The sequence below is a fragment of the Sebastes umbrosus genome, chromosome 6 (genome assembly GCF_015220745.1).
Source record: "Sebastes umbrosus isolate fSebUmb1 chromosome 6, fSebUmb1.pri, whole genome shotgun sequence".
Taxonomy (NCBI): Eukaryota; Metazoa; Chordata; class Actinopteri; order Perciformes; family Sebastidae; genus Sebastes; species Sebastes umbrosus.
The window spans coordinates 5,138,482-5,158,690 of NC_051274.1; the positions used below are offsets into that span (position 1 = coordinate 5,138,482).

The following is a 20,209-nucleotide window of genomic DNA, read 5'->3' on the forward strand; positions in this document are numbered from 1 at the left end:
AACAACAGAAAAACAGGCCGAAGCTTTCATCAAAGAGCTGGAACAGGAAATCTCTGAGCTGACGAAGACAAGGGCTGAGGTGGGGCAGCTCAAACGCTCTGAGGACCACCTCCATCTTCTCAAAAGCTTCCCGTCCGTGAAAGTTGCTCCACCCACCAAGGACTGGACAGAGGTCAGCGTCCGTCCACCTTCATATGAGGGGATTGTGGTGAAAGCTGTGAATCAGCTGGAGGAGACAATCAGTAAAGAGAAGAAGAAGCTGGCTCAAGCTGAGCTTAAGAGGGTCCAGCAGTATGCAGTGGATGTGACACTTGATCCTGATACAGCTAATCCCTTTCTCATCCTGTCTGATGATGGGAAACAATTGAATGATGGTGATGTGAAGAAGAATCTCCCAGACAACCCAGAGAGATTTTCTGATAGTTCTTGTGTTTTAGGAAAGCAGAGTTTCTCTTCAGGCAGATTTTACTTTGAGGTTCAAGTTAAAAGAAAGACTGACTGGACTTTAGGAGTGGCCAGAGAGTCGATCAAAAGGAAAGGAAATATCCCACTGAGCCCTGAGGATGGTAACTGGACTATATGGTTGAGAAATGGAAATGAGTACAAAGCTAATGCTTGCCCTAAAGTCGGTCTCTCTCTGAAGTCTCAGCCTCAGAAGGTGGGGGTGTTTGTAGATTATGAGGAGGGTCTGGTCTACTTTTATGACGTAGATGCTGCAGCTCTTGTCTACTCCTTTACTGACTGCTCCTTCACTGAGAAACTCCGCCCATACTTCAATCCCTGTAATAATGATGGTGGTGAAAACTCTGCCCCTCTTATCATCTGTCCTGTCAAGTAGAATGATGATATTTAAATGAAAAGGTCCACTGTCATATAACAGAACAAATATACATGTTCAGTGGCAATTTACAATGTGAACCTGTTGTCTTCAGAATTAATCTTCAGGGCTGTTTTTCTGATTCCATGAAAAGTTGACTTTTTAGAGATTCATGGTTCTCACAGGACAGTGACACTACAAACAATGATGAATATGATGCATTGCTGTAGAATAAACTAGCCAAAAGTATATAAAGGAGTTAAAATGAGCAAAACCTTAAACAACTACAGCAGTAAAAATGCAGCATGCACATTAATGCAGCAGTCCAGAAACATCAGATATAATAGTTAAACACCGACAATATCAATCAATTGTTTATGTAATTTTAATGGTCAGTATTTTTACTCGTTATTCAGTCATCTGGTTATTGAGTTTTAATGTCTGAATATGCATTTATGTTGTTATTCATTTAATCAGTTGTCACTGAAGTAAAATCCTGTGCAAAAGAAGAAACTTTTTGTTGGGGTGTTTTATTTTGAAAATTTGAAAATTTGAAAATGTATTATCAAATACTGGTGAGTGCAGCTGGTAATATTAACTGTGTTTCAACAACCAGCATTAACACAAAACTTACAGTTCTAATAAAAAAGGAGGTTACACTCTTTTCATTTCATAATATACTGTTCACATAAATTGTTCATATATTTTGTAAGAAAATCTATCTGCCAATTAACTAGCAAGATGTAAAAAGGATAATATTTCCCTCTGTAATGGAGTAACGCAGCAGTGGAAATGCCTGATAAGTGCAGTAGCCTACTGTTATACATTATAAACCTTGGGAAATGAGATTGAGGCACAGATTAAATAATTACACACCTCACTGAACACCACAGGTTTATGTTCAAACAACTTTATTTCCACACATAAATGGCAGTGTTAAAAATATATATACAATAATATGCTTGAATTGAACTTTTCTTTTGACGTTTTATTGGAATGTTTTTCAAATTTCTTTACAAATATGTCCATGATGGCTGTTTCTCTACTGGGTAGCATTGGCAAAAGTGTACAGGGTGGTGGGATCCCCGTGCAGAATGAGTTGACGAACCGTCATTCTTTAACATTCTCGGCCGTTTTCTTACCACAATTGTGTTGTATTCCCATTGCATCAATGTAGCCTGCTGTATCCACACTGGAACATTTGTATTCCCAGTATGTTGTTTGTGGATGCATCCATGAAGAATACCAAAATACATTTGCTACAAGCTCACTTTCAAACATAAGACTTGCTCAGTATTCAGTGGAAACTGAAAAGGGTGCTGGTACTGTTAGCCTACCAATGTACACACAGCAGGGTACATGTGCAATGGAAAAAATACTAAATTAAATCTCCGTGGGCAGGGAATTGTATTTGCAAAAAAGCACATTATAACAATAATACAATACATTAGAAATAGTGAAACAGACAATTTTGTCAGCCACAACAATAATAACACAGAACATCACAAAGCAATAGGAGCACTATAATAATAATGACAAATCTTTGAAATTGTCTCCTTCCCATGTGGAGTAAATAAGAGATGGAAAAACACTTATTCCTAACAATTTATACACTAATTTGGCACAGACTTGTTCTGTCTGCAAAAGCTATATTTGAGACGGAAACATTTTGAAATGGAATTCTAAATGTGTTCTGTCTCATCTTTGTTTTCGTCTTAAAACTTCAGTGTATTAAAGGTTCATCATATTTAGATTTCCCATTGTATTACTATAAATGTCTAATAGAAAGTGAAGATTGTGAGATATTAAATAACATTTTCTCCCACCAATTGTAACAAAGTTGGAGGGACTATTTGTGAAAAGCACGTTTTGGCCAAAATCCCCCAAACCCTGTGTTTTTAATGGAGTAAGTGAAGAAAATGACAGAGATTATGTATGAGTGAGATTATTGCAGCACTCCACAGCTCCATTATCTCTGCACCAGTAATTCTCCTGCACTCAAAGCTCTGCTCCGGGTGAGTTGTAACCCATAATGTTCAGGACATAATTTAGTTCCAGGAAGTAAATCAGTTTGAATCAGATGAGGCTTAAAATTAGCAACACACTACTTGGTTGCATACATATTGCCACTGTTTTATCTTTATCTTAAATTCAGAAGCCCTTTCATCATATTAGTCTACGTTCCATGTTCAAATGAGGTCTGTTTATTTGCCATTACATTTTTGAAGATTTGTGTAAATATATATAGTGAGTAACCATCAACTTTTAACAAACTTATTTTACAGCGATAATGTGGGTATAGTGTTTCTTCGGTTCATTTACCTGCCAAGAACTAGTTTTTATCAACCAAAATTGGAATATGACTTCTGTTTTCAACATTACTGCCCTACAAAGGCAAATAGAAGAAACTGAAATGGTGAAGTTGAGAAAAAAAAGGTTTTCAGGTTAGCTGTCAAACTGCGTAGGCCTAACTGAGGTTATATTTTACCCACCCAATCATTATCACAAAACCTGTTATCCCTAAAACACTGCTTTTGGATAATCTTCACAAAATGGTTCATAGACATTAAAGGGGACCTATTATGCCTTTGTGCTTTTTTTCCTTTCCTTTAGTGTGTTATAGCTTTTTTGTGCATGTAAAAGGTCTGCAAAGTTACAAAGTCCAAAGTCCAGGCAAAAGGGAGTAACTCCCCCACAGAAACTCTGCTTCTGAACTGCCTTTTCTTCCATAATGTGGAGATGTCACCAAGTAACACATTTGCATAACGGCTAGTTTGACACGCCCTCAAACAAAGCTAGTTAGAGCGGGGCTAACTCAAAGAGTTTGGTTCGGTTAGGGGGGGAGTGTAATAGGTCCTCTTTAAGGCCTATGTTTCTCTGTTTTACTGGGTGTCTGTCTGTCTGTCCACTTAATATTAATATTGATGCCAATATAAGTAATTCATTTACAATTTAATACATTGAAAAATAAACACAATTTAAAAGTAACTGAACTTCAACAAATCAAATGAATTCCATGAGAGTCAATAGCTGATTGAGATGACAGCTATTGCTACTCTGCTAAACTGGGTACAGTTAGCATGACTTTAGCCAGGTTAACGTTAGTGTTAAATCTTTCTCCATCGTGATTGGATTTTACAACTGTCTTATTTAGATATGTGGAATAACAAAGTGAATGGCCATATTCATCAAAATGGATATTTTTCTGTTACAGATAACAGCTAAATAAATATAGTTTTAGCTTTAGCCAAGGCTAGCTGTGGCTATCTCCAGCTAGTTTGAACTTGATGTAACTCTTGCTTTAGCTGTTGCGTTGGCTGTCTTTCTGTGATTTACCAAACCATAATGTAGTTTCTACAGTTTAGGTTGCACCCTGTTTTAGCAGAAATTTTACACTTCTATGTAGTATTTTACATGTTTATATGGTAAGTCAGATGTCACAAAGTCAGATTCTAGTCTTAACTGTGTTTTGCCTTTCTAGCAAAGAGTAGGCCTATAGAAGCGAAGAGGTGAAACTCCAGTGTTTTTTTTACGATAGTCGCTGCCGCCATTTTGGATTGAAAACGGTTATTATATTTATATTATTATTATTGTTCAACACAGGCCATTTCAGTAGAGAAATTAAATATGACAACAGAATAGAAATAGTTTTGTTTTACTTTTGTACGGCACTTTGTATGCGGACGTTTTACTGGCGTCCGGGTACGCTTTCAGTCCAAAATGGCGGAAGCGTAGCTTTGCTGCTGGGTGCTGATGTTGCAATGGAACGAACAATTGACTTTCACTTCTTGGCAATATACGTTCTTTGTTTCTAGGGCAGATTACATGCAATGAAAAATGAAGTAGTGTATGTTCAAAACTTTAGGTCTTCTGGCCAAGCGTACACTTCCTCTGACTGAGAGTCCTAGTTTCTCTCTCAGTGTGGTTGGTTTTCATTTTCTGAAAGACGGGTTAAATTGGGATGCTCGCTTTTTCGCAGGTCAGTGACGACAAAAAGCATGCAAAAGAACATATGGATCACATCAGTGGGCTATGACATTCATTGGTCACAGTGGTGCACAGGTAAAGCATTAAGAGGCTTCATAAGGCAACAGATTACATAAACAGCTCTGCATTTGGGATATCAAAAATGGCAGGTTTGGGATTTGTAACACTACATTTTAACAAGAAACACATTATAAAAACTAGAAAAAACAATAACCGAAATACATAAGTGGACTTCATTCCAGCGACAACACATGTACGCAAAAACATGACTATACTAGGATTACAGGATGACACCATGATATAAATTATTTTTTTCTCAATAAGAGTCCAAAAACTGGAGCTGTCACTATAAAAATGTGTATGTTCACATCCTTTTTAAGTGCTCTTCTTATATTCTGTACATACACTGCCCAATCAGTTTACCTTTATTTTGAAAATTCACCTGCAACCTCTCTTTTTTTTGTCTTTCTCTCTCTGTGTGTGTGTGTGTGTGTGTGTGTTTGGCGTATCAACCATCACCTCCGTGCTTCCTCCAGTCAGATGTCGGTGGTCTCCAACTTGTTGAAAATGTCCACCTCCCCGTTGCTGCATGTATTCTGCTGCCCGTTGGCTTTTTTCTGCTCCTGGGACAGGAATTGGCTGTTTTCATGTTGTTGATAAGGCGCAGTCTCATCCAAGCTGATGGTGGCGCGGCTGGTTTCGGTAATGGAGGAGTTGTTGTGGTAGTTGAAGTGGTTGTTGGTGGTGGGTGTCTCTCCCCAGCCGGTTTTACCCCAGGCAGACTTCCACTGAGCCCACTTCCTCCTCAGTGCCGACTGGGCCTGGACGTCAATAAAAGTTTAGTTTAGTCTAGTTCGAGGCTACGTGCAGCATCTTGTATGTGACACAACAGTTTACATTATCTGGGTCATAACGAGTCCCAGCAGTTTAAAGTGTCTTTGAAACATGAAATATGATAGTTTTAATGTACCTCAGCATTGCAGAAGCAGAATATAATAGCCACCAGGAGTCCCTGCAAAGCAATAGGACATTGATTAAATATTTATACAGGCACAGATGTCAGTGAAATTATCCTGTAAATAATAAATGTAAATGAATCATCACGTTTTATTTGAAAAACATGGACCAAATGAGGTATACTTTCTTTCTCTCTAGTTGCTGTGAATTTGAGACTGGCAATCACTAGAAACCTGTTTTTCTAATATTAATATTAATATTAATATACAGAGCAGCTGAAGGTCCAACTTCCAAAAGCAAGAGGCCCAATAGCACTTGTTTATTCAAATACAGCAGCACAGAACAGCTCTACCATGCGCCGCAGTGTGGAGGAAATTGTTAAAAGTTGTTGATGTTGTTGCTTAAAGGAACAGTGTGTAACATTAAGGGGGATGTATTAGCAGAAATGGAATATAAAATTGATAACTATATTTTCATTTGTGTATAATCACCTGACGCTGAGAATCGTGTTTTCGTTAGCTTAGAATGAGCCCTTCATATTTACATAGGGAGCGGGTCCTCTTGTCAGTACCCGATCTGTCCCGGCTGCTCGATACGATATAGCATGTGCGGGTGCGCCTACCCAGTATACCTTGCGGGATGACCCGCCCTACTCTGCCTCTGATTGGGTACTTGCTCCTAAACATGAACGCAACAGGGAAATAAAAGCCTCTTGTCTAGGAGACGGTCTCTTGAAACAGCGGGTTCTGTGAGCGTGATTGGCCGGGTCGCTAGCCAGTCTGTATAGAGCTCCAGCCAGCTCATAGCAGATTCTGTCAGCGTGCCTGGCCAGGTGGCTGGCTTTTATGGAGCTTCTCAACTCCAAAAACGTCAATCAATTTTTCGTAAAACTGCCAATATTCGAAATCTACACAGTTGATTTCTTGACTCAAAAATTCTCAGCAGTGAATTTAATGATGAAAAAACATATCGTGTTCGGACCGGGTATCCTGCTTTTGGCGCTGCTGTGGTTAAGCCGCTCTCCTCAGCCACGGCAGCTCCGGAGCCTACCGGTAGCGTTTAGGTTTAGAAGCCAGTAGCCAATCAGAGGCAAAGTAGGGCCGGGTATTCCCGCAAGGTATAGTGGGTAGGCGTGCCCGCACATGCGCAGAATGGATTGGGCAGTTGCTACAATGGCACCTGACGCCTCTTCAGAGAGTCCACCATGTTTTTAGTTACCTGAAGGCCGCCGTAGTTCTCTGACACCCTTGTGAAACTGCGGTAACGTGAGACGTAGAGTGCAAAACCGTGGTACCGCCAGCCGCCGTCTGACTTCGTTTGCTCCTAAAGTAGTGTTATTATGGTAAGGATGACCTCTGAGTGAGGCGAACAGTGTTACCACGGTTTCGCACTCGACGGCTCACGTTACCGCAGCCTTGAAAAGGGAGGAGTGAGCGGAGGGGTATTCAGTTGGTTGCAATCTGCAACCATGCTGCCAAATCCTACACACTGTCCTTTTAATGAAAATGAAATGGTATTTACTATGGAGTTGAATGGTATTTAATAGCATGGAAAGCCTTCATGCCAAACACCAAATGTGTTTGGAACAGAAAATATGAAATCTTGTGAATTAAAATGTATTCATAAGGCTATTAGTGTAAAATTGGTTATAGTTAACTTTAATCCAAATTCTGTGGCGAGTAGCAGTATCATCCTTTTGTTCAAATTTAAATGTGCAGTTCATTGTTGACCATACCTGGAAGTGGCTGACGATATTTACAAAGAAATCATAGATGGCCCGGCTGATGCGTCCCTCCGGCCTCCAGGGGAAAAGGATGAACTGGACTCCCAGCAGAGGAATGAGGATGAGGGTGGCTCTCACCGCCTTCATGTAGGCTGTGGACTCAGCGCAGTGGGTCTCCTTCAACTTGGTGATTAGAACCCGGACGATGTTCAGGAGAAAGAATAAGTTCACCTAGATAGATTGATAGATGATGAAATGAAAGAGGAAGAGAAGGGAGACAGAAATCTGTTGTGATATTGCAGTACCTGACTTTACTAAACTTGAAGGGAAGGGCCATCTATGCATATTACTGTATCTAAAGAGTGGTAATGACTGGCCTGATGGTGACACCTTTAAATAACATGCTCATGGAAGTTAGTCTCTTACAACCTCCTTTCCTGTTAGTATGCATGGAGAAAACACAATATAATTTTGATGAATTTTTGTTGTTTAAATGCTTTTACATCTCAGTGTCAGATTAAAGCTGCAGTAGGCAGAATGTTTTTGGCATCATTTGGCAAAAAGTCCATATTAACCTTCCAGCATATAGTAATTCATGTTTTCTGAGATATAACTAGACTTCTGCATCTCCTCACGGCTCTGACGGGGGACTTTGGCCAATCACAGGTAATTTCAGAGAGAGAGAGCGTTCTTATTGGCTGTTCATTCAACGGAGGCAGCTGTCAATCACTCGCGAACTCCGATCAAACGGTCAAACTAGGCAGCGCTGATCAAATATGAATTAAGATTCTGTTACTGTAATGCACTATTTCTTGCGTAAAATGTTTTCAGAAACAGAAAGTCAGTAAATTAGAAACTGACTGATTACTGCCAGTAGCGTATCTGAATTGACTGTATTTGCATCTGTACCACATTGTATCTACATTATAAGATTCAGGTGGAAGTACTCTACCATTACGCCCTTTGTTGTCACTAAGTATTTGAAAAGCAGTTTTGTTTTACATCTGCTCCTTGAACTTTATGTTTCATGGTAACCTGTCTGCCTAAGAGCTGCACTCTCTCTGTGTTGTGCATGATTATCTGCAGGTGCGCCGGAGTCACCAGCTGCACTGCATCACCATAATCAAGATCTCCTCAAAAACCCTGCTCAGCCATCTCCACCCTGCCAGTGTGTCGTTGTTACCACAGTTAGTGCAGTGTTTTGAAGATAAATTTCGAGCAAGCAAGATACAATCTGTTCATAGTAATCGTATATCAAGTGGGAATACCTTATATGTGTATATATAAAATTATACTTTTATTAATTACTCACAACTAGTGCAGCTTGAATGGGCCCATGAATGATATAGAGCAGATATGTGTGAGAGCTGATCCAACACCTGAAACAAACACAGAGAGACAAAAAAAACCCTGAAATTCCAGACTCCATTCCAGTGAGATTTCCATGCAAAGTGACCTAAATCACTGAAAGCCTGAATCGTTCATCATTAATGCTAGACTCAGCAAACAAAGGGCTTCACGCAAATACCACTTGATGAGGACAATCGATATCTTACAAATCCTCTCAGCCTGAAACAGAGTAGAAGGTCAGAGGAAGGAGACAGAGGGAGAAACCCCCAAGCCTGTAGTTATGTCACAGTAGACTGCATACTGCAACATTCCTGGCCTTGATCTGGACTTGGGCTTCACAGAACAACAGCAAACACACTACGTCTTACTTGTCGTTATAGAAAAACCCGCGGGCCACAGCATACGTGACGGCAGGAACGATGGGAAAACCTTTGGACAGAGAGGGAAACACAGACAGAAATATCAGACTGGCATCCTGGATCTCTACACAGGCTTCTGCAGCTGCATCACAATATCAAAACATAATATGAAAAGTAATACAGCGCCTCAATATATTGATAGACTGGATTAGTTATAATAATAATATATTTTATTGAAAGAAATTTTGTTCATTATTTTTAAACTAACTTTAAAGAAATGATTCGACATTTTGGGAAATATTCATATTCACTTTCTTGCTGAATAATTCATTTGTCACATGTCATTTATTTAATCCATACAAAAACCCAAGTTTAAAAACAATAATTTGAGATATGATGTTTTCAGTGCTAAGTGAAGCTAATTGGCTGCTGGCTGCAGCTTCATATTGGTCGCACATAATGACAGTGGTATCGATCTTCAGATCTAACACAAGAAGCGAATAAGAATATTTCCCCGAATGTTAAACTGTTCCTTTAAGTACCTTTAAGTACTCCTTTAAGTAACTTTAAGCAACTTACTTACCCAAGTGGCTATATACATTTTCTGTTAAGGGTATAATGAGCAGGAATTAAAAAAAAAAACAATGTATACATATGATTAAAAAATAATCTCTCTCAATCATCACTTACGTCTTACTAGAAGTGTGTGGTGGTGTCTGTATCTACAGAGTACCTGCCCTCTGCCTGTATTTTCTCTTTTCTTATTATTTATCTGTGTTCGGGACGTTTCTAGGTTTCAGCAATAACGTTTTATTTCTCTGATTCACTGCTGTGTCCTCACTAACGCCGCTCCCTCTCTTCATTCACTCTACAGCTCGCTCAACCATCGCTGCTCTCTCTCTCTCTCCCTCACTCACTCGCTGAGCCGAGGAGGAGCGGCCAACTGTGAATGCCGTGTGTTACAAACAGCAACGACAACTGTTACATATTATACCTTTAAAGGTCCAGTGTGTAGGATTTGGCGGTATCTAGCGGTGAGGTTGCAGATTACAACTAACTGAAACTTCTCCCGTGTGCTAAGCGTGTAGGAGAACTTCAGTGACCGACACGAAAACGTGAAAAAAGCTAAAAACGCGAATGGCACTATCTAGAGCCAGTGTTTGGTTTGTCCATTCTGTGGAAAGGACCCGCTCCCTATGTAGATATAAACGGCTCATTTTAATGTTACGAAAACACAACGATTCTTATTTTCAGGTGATTATACACTACAGAAAACATACTTTTATAATATATATATATATATATACTAGAAAAACAAAGTTCGGAAACTTGTATTTGGTGGATTATTTCTCTGTTGTTACAATGCTAATGGTCATTGTATTTTACATCGTTGGAAAGCCTGTTTATTTACCTTCGCAATGATGTCCAACTTGTAAGGATCATGCATTTGTGGGATGAGCAGCACAGCTGGTTATGTGGGTAGCGCCCAAGAAAAATTTGCCAAAATGCTCTGCCAATGGTAAACAGTGTATTCTCAGAAGGCTACCAGGAAGCCTGCAATGACTGCCCTTCACCGTCAGGCCCGTTTGCGTTGGTGTCGACAACACAGACAATGCAACCTGAACATGTGGGGGAATGTCATGTTCAGCAATGAGTCCAGGTTTTGTCTGTGAAAGTTGGATGGCAGGGTCAAAGTATGGAGACGACGCGGAGAACGCTATGCTGATTGTTGAACCGATGGAGTAACAGCTTTTGGTGGGGGCAGTGTCATGGATAGAGGGGGCATCTCCCTCACTGGCAAAACAAGGCTTGTCATCATTGAAGGCCATCTCAATGCAGTGAGATGTCGGGATAAGATTCTGCAGCCAGTGGCGATCCCATATCTCCACAATCTGGCACCTAACTTCATCCTCGCTCGCCCCCACAGAGCCAGGGTTATCACAGACTACCTCCTCAATGTGGGAGTAGAGAGAATGGAACGGCCTGCCAAGAGTCCACACCTCAACCCAATTCAACACTTGTGGGATCAGCTTGAGCGTGCTGTACGTGTTAGAGTGACCAACACAACCTCGTTGGCTGACCTGCAACGAATCCTGGTTGAGGAATGGAACGCCATCCCACAGCAACGTGTGACCAGGTTGGTGACCAGCATGAGGAGGAGGTGCCAGGCTGTTGTGGCTGCGTATGGATCTTCCACCGCTACTGAGGCTCCTGACGGTGGATTAAATGAATAAAGTATAAAATGGCCAATATGTCTTGTTTGTTCCTTGTTACTGATAGAGAGTTCAATCATCCAATCCACCAAACAACTCAAAACAAGAGTCAATACCAACAGGAGAATACATTGTTTACCATTGACGGAGCATTTTGGCAAATTTTTCTTGGGCACTCCCCACATAATCAGCTGTGCTGCTCATCCCACAAATACATGATCCCTACAAGTTGGACATCATTGCGAAGGTAAATAAACAGGCTTTCCAACGATGTAAAATACAATGCCAATTAGCATTGTAACAACAGAGAAATAATCCACCAAACACAAGTTTCCAAACTTTGTTTTTCCAGTTTATAAAAAAAATGAAATATAATTATATTCCATTTCTGCCAATAGATCCCCTTACATGCTACACACCAGACCCTTATAGAAAGCTCAAGTCAGAAAGCTTTCAGTACCAGCAGCAACAGCAGTGAGTTCAAAGTGAAGCTGGCATGAAGGACATGTGTCATGCTCATTACAGGCACACTATACAGTAAAGATATAAAAAGATGTGAGCCTTAGAGAGACAGAAGAACCAAAGAACCCATTACTAATACATGAGAGCTGGATGCCTGCATGAGAGCTGAGATGAAAAGCCCACTTATCTAAGCTCAGGTACATTCTGGCTTCAAGGATACATTTATGTATTGAATTATGGTGGAAATGTGATGTTCTCAGTGCAACAAAAGAATTCAAGACTAAAATATAGTCACAGATTGCAGACGCTCTCATAAATTCAGTGAGCTCCCTGAACCAACTGAACCACTGCGCCTGTGATGAAGACTTCCTTTTCTGCACGCTGCTAATTTTGTACAGTCCTATTAGCAACTTCAGATGCGAGACTGGAGTTGGAGTGAGAGATGACGTATACGACTGCATTGTTTCACAAGTAGCCAGTTTGCAAGTTCATTTTAAACCAATAAAAAGCAAAATCATTGTCAGATGATAGCCGGTGGGTTCCCAGATTACATTTCTACATGTGAATGCAGAATCTGTTTCTAGAGATTAAGACCCTCCTGACTCACCCCATCCCAGGACGTAGTACCAGAAGAGCTGCTGTTCCCCGACAAAGACAGCCACTATGATGAGCGTGTGGAGGTAGATGCCTTCACACAGCATCCAGAAGTAGGTGGAAGTAGACGTATACTGATTAAGCACAGCCACGACCTTACAGCTCAACTGACGGACAGGAATCCATACAGTAAATAATTACAAACAGAGAACCAGTCACAGTTTGAGTAATGCACATAGATGTGGACTATAATGCCAGATGAGCACACCATTAAGTTAAGTGTGGGACTTTTTTTTAACATGGGGAAATTAGGAAATTCATTAGTGCAATGGGATGAAATATTGATGAAAGATAAATCCAGTAGCTCACAGGGTTGCTGGCGTTTCGGGTTTGGTCATTAGCTACATTGAGCGAGAGCCACATTATAGTAACAATGGAGTTCAAGATGAAGGAGAGAAACATGTTCTTGTGGAGGGAGATTCTCTGGCAGCTAAGACTCCTGGAAGAGAGAAACAGACAGACAGAGAGAGGGAAGGAAAGGTATAGTTAATGTTTCTATAAAATTGTAAACAAACAGTTTTGGACGATTTTCTAGCAAAAATAAAAAATACCCACAACTTAAAGCTGAGGGAGGCAGTTTATTTTGGCAATTATTAGGCAAAAATTCCATAATAACCTTTCAGCATATTGTAATTCAAGTGGTAGAAGTGGAAATACGAGGAAGAGCGCCGGGCTTTCAAGCTAATTTTCATAGTAGCCAACTTCCGTGTCCGTCACCTGATGCCATTGGGCCCAAAAATACTTTTTCCTATAGACTTATATTGGGAAAGAGACGTCTGTAACTCAGCACCTTTACCTCATTTTTTTTAGGCAAATCGACTTCCCAGTATGAACACTTGAATAGCCCTTATTTAAATTATTATGTCCTAAAAGTTAAATGCACTTATAGCTGAATCCCAAACTATTTTCCTTCCTCTGTCCATGTGAATGAGACCCAAACCGAGGCTTGAGCGAGGGCTGGGATGCCGAGTTAAAGGAAACGCTACTGCGCCAGCTCTACAGACCCAATGGATGCGGAAAATCGCCGGATGTTCCGTGTACTTTATCTTTTGGCAGTCAAGCTATTTTGGCTTCATGCACCACTGAGCAACTCTCATAAAAATGAACGGGAAAACAGAGCCATGAGGAGGTGCAGAAGTCTGGTTCTCTCTCAGAACACTTGAATTACAATATGCTGAAAGGTTATTATGGATTTTTTTCCCCCAATGACGCCAAAAATATATTGCCTACCCCAGCTTGAAACTATTTACTTTTTCTCCACATAAACTGATACACAGCGCAGGATTACACCGACCATATTGTCGTGATTATGTTATAAACATCAACATTGTTTCCTTATTTGTACAAGCAGCTTATACCGGTTTCTAAGCTGTCATACACAAACTGACACTGAAATAGGAAAGAAAAAGTAGGAGAGGTATATGAAGACTGTCGAGGTGTTGAGTCAGATCGGACATTAGAAGAGAAGTCCTGACTCACTTGAAGTAGGAGAAGATGATCAGACAGATGATCAGGGAGACAATAGACAGGCCGTGACCCACCACGGCCAGTGAGTAGAGACTGAGGGCAAACTGCAGGGACAAAGAAGTGGTATATTCATGATAAATAGGAATAAATTCACTTAATAAGAATGGATATATTTTAAGTTCAAGACGTAAACCAGCGTAGTAAAGCAGTTACAGTGTTTGCATAGTTTACATCTATACAGTTTGTTATCAAAAGACAAATGCTCTTTGAAGCATGGACCACAGCAAAGGAAACATCTGTAGAGCATATGAGTCTTTTGGGGAAATTCAGAAAAGAAAATGTTTCCTGAATGGCCATCAATTTAGATGCACTGGGGAACATAATCCTACTGTTGGCCAAATGTCATGGCAAATAAATGAGATTCATGGAAGACAATCTTTACAAGGACCATTGCTAGAGAAATATCTGGGAGCTTCGCCATCCTCCAAGTGGAACAAATCCTAAATGACCTGCGGGTTTAAGTCAGTATAGACGGTACTTGTAGACATGAGGTGAATTCAAATGATTAATCCCACATCAAAAACTAGAGGAAGAAGATTACATTTACATTTAAACCTGAACTCCACAGAGACATAACTCTGCATGTTAGATGTTGAGTTTGAATTCCAAGGATGTAAAGATGATCAGTAATCTCACTATCTGCTTCAGAGATTCCCTGATGCTAACAGTAATTTTGCATCTCCAAATTTGATCATATATAACCAATCTTATACAAGAAAAAAACAGGCAATGGCACACAAAACAATTAGACGATAGAACATAAAATATTTAAAGGGGACATATCATGCTCATTTTCAGGTGCAAAATTTTTTTTGGGTTTCTACAAGAACATGTTTACATGCTTTAAATGGGACTTATTTCACTTTTCCTTATTTTTTATGAAAGAAAGGTCGGGACTTGAAGCGAGGCGTTTCAGGCAGTTCAGGAGCAGCGTTTCTGTGGAGAGTAACTCACTTTGCCGTGAACTTTGGGCTTTGTAACTTTGCAGACCTTTTACAAGCACAAAAAAAACTATATAAACACACTAAAGGAAAGGGAAAAAGCACAAAAGCATAATAGGTCCCCTTTAAGTAGCAGCAGTATTTTTGAATATTGCACTTTGATTAGCCCGATGTAGTGAGGATGGTATTTCTTTCACCTAACTTATCAAAGCGTGTGAATTAAAGTAACATACTAACCTTTGATCCTACAGAGATTTTGACAGTTTGGAGAATGTCAAACTAGTTTACAGTCTCCGGTGTTCAGTTCACTCACACACAAGTGAGTGAGTCAGGACTGCAGTTAGCCCTCAGTGCATGTTGTTATGCTCAGCTGTCCAAGCACGAATAACTCCTGACTATCACATATCAACGTCTGTCATAATCCCTGCTGGTGTTGTTTCCTGTAGTCGGTTTGGATTACATTTCCACACCGTGCCAAGGAAAAGGTGCACTTTGCATTTCATCCGTTCACCGTTCACCTACAGACCTTTTCGTTGCCATTCTGTTGCTAGGGCAACAGCTTTGGTCCAAGTTTACTTCCTGTCAGCTGTACTGCATTAACAGTGAGTTTTTTGCCTCTTCCTGCACTGTATATTATTTAGGGAACGTGTTTGTATACTTTTATTGACTTTTGTACTATTGTACTCTTTTAATGTCTAATTTTTCGTACTATTTTATTATTCTACCTACCTGCCCAGAGACTAAAACCCAGTACATTACATCTCCCCTTGTTTTATGTAAGGGTAATGTTCTTCGTGCATTGTCCTGTCTGTTTTGTGTCTGTTTTTGTGTATTGGTATGTTTTTAATTGTAATGTTATCTGTCCCTGTTTCTACTTGTATTTTTTCTTTGTGATGTTATCTGTCGCCGTTTGTACTTGCTGCCCATCTTGACCAGGACTCTTGCAGAAGAGATATTGTATATTTCAATGGAACCTTTCTGGTTAAATAAAGGATATAATAAACACAAATAAAATAATAAAGAAACATCCATTCACACATATTTAAAGGCCTTTTTTATAGTCACATGGTTATGTGCATCAGTCCGCTTGAAAGAGGGCTACAAGCCTTGATTTTATTACTCTAATAAACCTTTGAAATCCCTTCATACACAGCAGCTTCACTGCATAGCGTGTTACCTTGCGTTTGTCTTTGGTGTAGGCCTGACACTGGGTGTAGTTAGTCCAGACTCTGTTGCTCTCTGGGTGGTGGAACCACTGGCCACCAGGATTACACACTTTGGTGGCCTTCTCTGTTGAAGACAGCATTATAATTTACACAACAGAAACTTTGCTTATGGTTTGATTTAGGTGAAATCAGGTGCCAAATAGCAGCCCGTTCTCATTCCCAGGGCATTAAATACCGAGGCTTTGTCACGGCCGTTGGCACATACGGCACCCTTTCACGCCGGTATGAGACACACCAGGCGTTCCATTAACTATAATGTAAACCCATCCGCAGCAACAGTAAAAGCCCCGGGAAAGTGCGCTGGGAGTGTGGTGACGTAGTTTAAATAGCGAAAACACACACACACACACAGAGCGGGTGGGAGGGAAAGGGAGGTGGATGGGTCCAACAAACACAAGGCTTTCATCCAGGTGGCCGCTGTTCATGTTCTGTGTGTCATGTTACAATCAGCTGTTCGCTCGTGTCCCGTGTTCTCAACGTTCAGTGTCATTTTCATAATACATAATATATACATAAGCCCAACCGTGTATTTCTTTCCTAAACCTAACTATAGTGGTTTTGATGCCAGATATAAAGTGACGCCTAGAGGCATGACCCTAGAGGCATGACCCTAGAGGCGTGACCCCAGAGGCTTGACCCCAGAGGCGTGACCCCAGAGGCGTGACCCCAGAGGCGTGACAAAGCGGTATGTGACGAGTTGGGAACAGAACGTGTTGCAAATAGACAATGAAAATCTTAATTTCCCATTAGAGAGTATTAGTTCTTTTTTGCATTATACAAACAGCAAAAAGTAGTCAAGACGCTATGGCCAACCAACCAAATCACAGAAAAAATAAAAAAATAAAAATAAAAAAGCCTTACACATATCAATACAAACAAAAGGGAAATACAAGACACACAAAATAAACAGTTGTGCTTGCATATATATGTGTGTGTGTGAGTGTGTGTGTGTGTGTATGTGTGTGTGTGTGTTAAGGCCTCACCAGCAGGGTCAAAGTCGAAAAAGTATTCGGGACACATCTGCATGACATTCCCTGGAGCTGAATCCCCCCAGCACAGCCAGCCGTCCCACGTACGGTTACAGTAGCTGCCTACAGAGGGCAGTATACGGACATGACACAGAAATCAGGAGATGAGAATGAGCACTGTGTAACCTTCTTCCACCTCTAGTTTCAAAGTGATGTATGCACAAGTGAGGCACCTAATCCTGTCACGCTTCATAAGACCTTCTTCAACATAAATTGTTTGTTTATTGAACGGTGTCTCTGTCCCTGGTGCTAAATGCTAATTCCATAAATAGTATTATATGTTGTTAAACGTAGCATCATGTGTTCTGTACAGTCTTATGTTGAAGTTTGAGTTCTGTAGGTGGAGCTGTTCAGCCACTGAGGCTACAGTACCCCTGCTCATGCTAACCACCCCTTTCTTCTTCTATTTAAATCAAATAGAGAATCATAAAAGGCATCACTTTAGAGGATTACTCCAAGGAAAGATGTTTCAGCCTGTTGGTGTCTTATATTAGGTCAAGGTAAACTTTATTATCCAAAATAGGGAAATTTGTGTGGTCAAGGCAGTGTTTTTGTACTGTTCCTCTCATTTAACAGTCTAATTGCTGAAGGTACAAAAAGGCACATTTTGACATTTAATGATAAATTGTGAAGAGTATTGTTGTCTGCGGCAAAATCGCCAGAAATCACAGATTCATATTCCTTTAATATTCAGCTTCTTCTTTTCTCTGTACTCTTAAGGGCATTATGGTTTAAATTATTTTGAGAAACATATCCAGGCAAAATTTCAGATTGTCTTAGTAAACCTTTAAGAACACTAAAGTAAGATTATACCATCAGAAATAATAGCTTTGGATTACATTTTAAACGAACATTTGAGAAGTCTACTGTAATGTATTATCACTCAACACATAAACTCCACCAGCTGTGTGATGTGTCTGAGCTGTCGGTGGCACACATGTCAACAGAAAATCATAAAGGTAGGGAACTTGCATTTTTAATAAACTCCCTGGCAGGATGAACCATATAAATGATCTATTCAACATAAATGGTGTGTTACACTAAACTATGTGTCTAACTGCGGCTGGCACAAAGCTTGTCAACAATACCAGGAAACCTGACGGGACTACGTTGTACTGCGGCATGCTGGGAAACGGAGCACAAAATAACATTTCAAAGGCAGTGAAGCACTGAGCGGGAGTAACAGGCACTGGGAAAGAGACAAAGGGCAAGTTTCCTTTCTTTCACACTCACTTCCTCTCTGTCTCTCTCTCTCTTAGTGTGTGCACACACTGGAAACTGTTAATAAGTAGGGCAACCAGTAATGCATGTATAGAAATCTGCGAAATTTATCTCACTGAACATTAATTATGCTGAGCAGAGAAGTTGAGAGTCGGTAAACTAAAATTAAGCTAACAGTGATGGATCAAAGTGAGCTCGAGGGACAAGCTGTGTCTGCTTTACTAGCTTTGATGCCAAAAACACTGGCTCCTTAAGCCAAGAGCCATGTTTTTGGCCGATCACATAGGCTACAGGAGGTCGAACCACTGACGTACGCGTGAGCAGCTTTTTATTTTTCAGAACAGCAGAGAGAGTTAACTACTAGCTCTCATGTGTAAGATTTGGAAATGTCTTTTGCTGTGTTCACACCAAGAGTGAAGCTAATTTTGGCCTCGCTTTACTCTCACAACTTGGACCGCCGGTATCATTTGTGTTCATTCGCGCTAGACGCGCCGGAGAGAAGTGAGAAGGAGCTCGTTAATAACCACTGTTGCTGCTTTGTACATGTTGTGGAAGTCACAGATATGTCGGAAAACCAAACGCCGTCGTGTCTGGGTTCAAAACATCACCCGGCAGCGAGCTGTATTCACATACAGTGCCGTTGCACTGACTGTATCTAGAAAGGCACACGTTGCTACTGCAGTATGAACCTAAAATAAACTGACTGTGCTGTGATTTAATTGCAAGTAACGGCTCAAAATGATGCCGAAATAACTACGTAATGATGAAAAGTATGAATTCATGCTTTGTCGGGGTCTGTCCGCAAGACGACAATCAAACAACTTTTATAATGCTTGTTTTCTGAATTCAGATCGATCAGTGCCAGGCTATGCAGCTGCTCCATCAACGCTCAAGATAACGTCATCTAGGCATAAAAACATCAGTGACGTTGTTGTTTATACCATAGACAGTCTGTGGTTTATATACATACATTTATACACAGAGTTTGGTCCGGTCTTTGTACCAATATGATGGACTATCGTAGCTCTAGATGCCCACAGACCGCTACAATATTTTTTCCTCCATTTCTGATTCTTTCGCAAACACTGTCACGCAACTTTCTGTATATCTATATACGTCAATAAGAAATGTCAGTATAAAATTTAAAGGCAATCCATCCAATAGTTATTGAGATATTTCAGTCTGGACCAAAGTGATGGGCCGACTACTATTCATAGAATGTCAAATTTGCTTCAAAGCCCGGCGCTCTTCCTGGGGGGCTTGATCCCATCATTACAGTGGTGCTAAAATAGGAGCCCATTGAATTATTGGCAAGGCTATCTAAGCACAATGAAAACTGATTAACTTTAAAAGGATATCCTGTAATTAAATGTTTTACTTGTAATAAAAGTGATTACATTTGCAAAGGGAGTGATTTCACTAAAACTGCTTCACTTGGAAGCATCGTGTTGTGATTGAAATAAAATGTGTTGATACCATTAAGGAGATGTAACTTCCGTTATCAGCTGAACTGTGAATAAACAGAACATTGGTAAAGTCTCATCACCTTCATCTGTACGTGGTGGATCATGGATTATCTTCAGGTAGCACTCAAACTGAGCAGCCAGGATCTGGTGTCGGGAGTTTCCCAGTACGGAGGAAATGTCGCTTAAATTCTCCTGCTGCACCTCCACCGCCTTCTCCACAGCCACCATGGAGCCCACATCCTCAGACTGGGACACCTGGGTAAAAAAAATCACATCAC

The 20,209-nt window shown here is 40.4% G+C and overlaps 2 protein-coding genes across 3 annotated transcripts in view; one reads left to right on the forward strand and one right to left on the reverse strand.

Moving 5' to 3' along the window:
* The window catches only part of LOC119490142 (E3 ubiquitin-protein ligase TRIM39-like), a 2,893-nt gene extending 1,191 nt beyond the window's left edge, over positions 1–1,702 (forward strand). For both annotated transcript variants that reach the window (XM_037773361.1, XM_037773360.1), the window contains exon 2: positions 1–1,702. This exon is cut by the window's left edge. In XM_037773361.1, coding sequence (XP_037629289.1) covers positions 1–838 — 838 coding nt within the window. In that variant the 3' untranslated portion in view covers positions 839–1,702.
* A 3,050-nt stretch (positions 1,703–4,752) lies between these two features.
* calcrl2 (calcitonin receptor-like 2) overlaps positions 4,753–20,209 on the reverse strand; it is a 34,812-nt gene continuing 19,355 nt past the window's right edge. The window contains exons 3-13 of the mRNA XM_037773362.1: positions 20,012–20,186; positions 17,200–17,307; positions 16,168–16,280; positions 14,002–14,093; positions 12,832–12,961; positions 12,476–12,629; positions 9,203–9,263; positions 8,797–8,863; positions 7,497–7,715; positions 5,775–5,816; positions 4,753–5,625 (exon numbers count right to left, since the gene is read on the reverse strand). Of these exons, the coding sequence (XP_037629290.1) occupies positions 5,341–5,625; positions 5,775–5,816; positions 7,497–7,715; positions 8,797–8,863; positions 9,203–9,263; positions 12,476–12,629; positions 12,832–12,961; positions 14,002–14,093; positions 16,168–16,280; positions 17,200–17,307; positions 20,012–20,186 (1,446 nt within the window). The 3' untranslated portion in view covers positions 4,753–5,340. The remainder of the gene's footprint in view (positions 5,626–5,774; positions 5,817–7,496; positions 7,716–8,796; positions 8,864–9,202; positions 9,264–12,475; positions 12,630–12,831; positions 12,962–14,001; positions 14,094–16,167; positions 16,281–17,199; positions 17,308–20,011; positions 20,187–20,209) is intronic.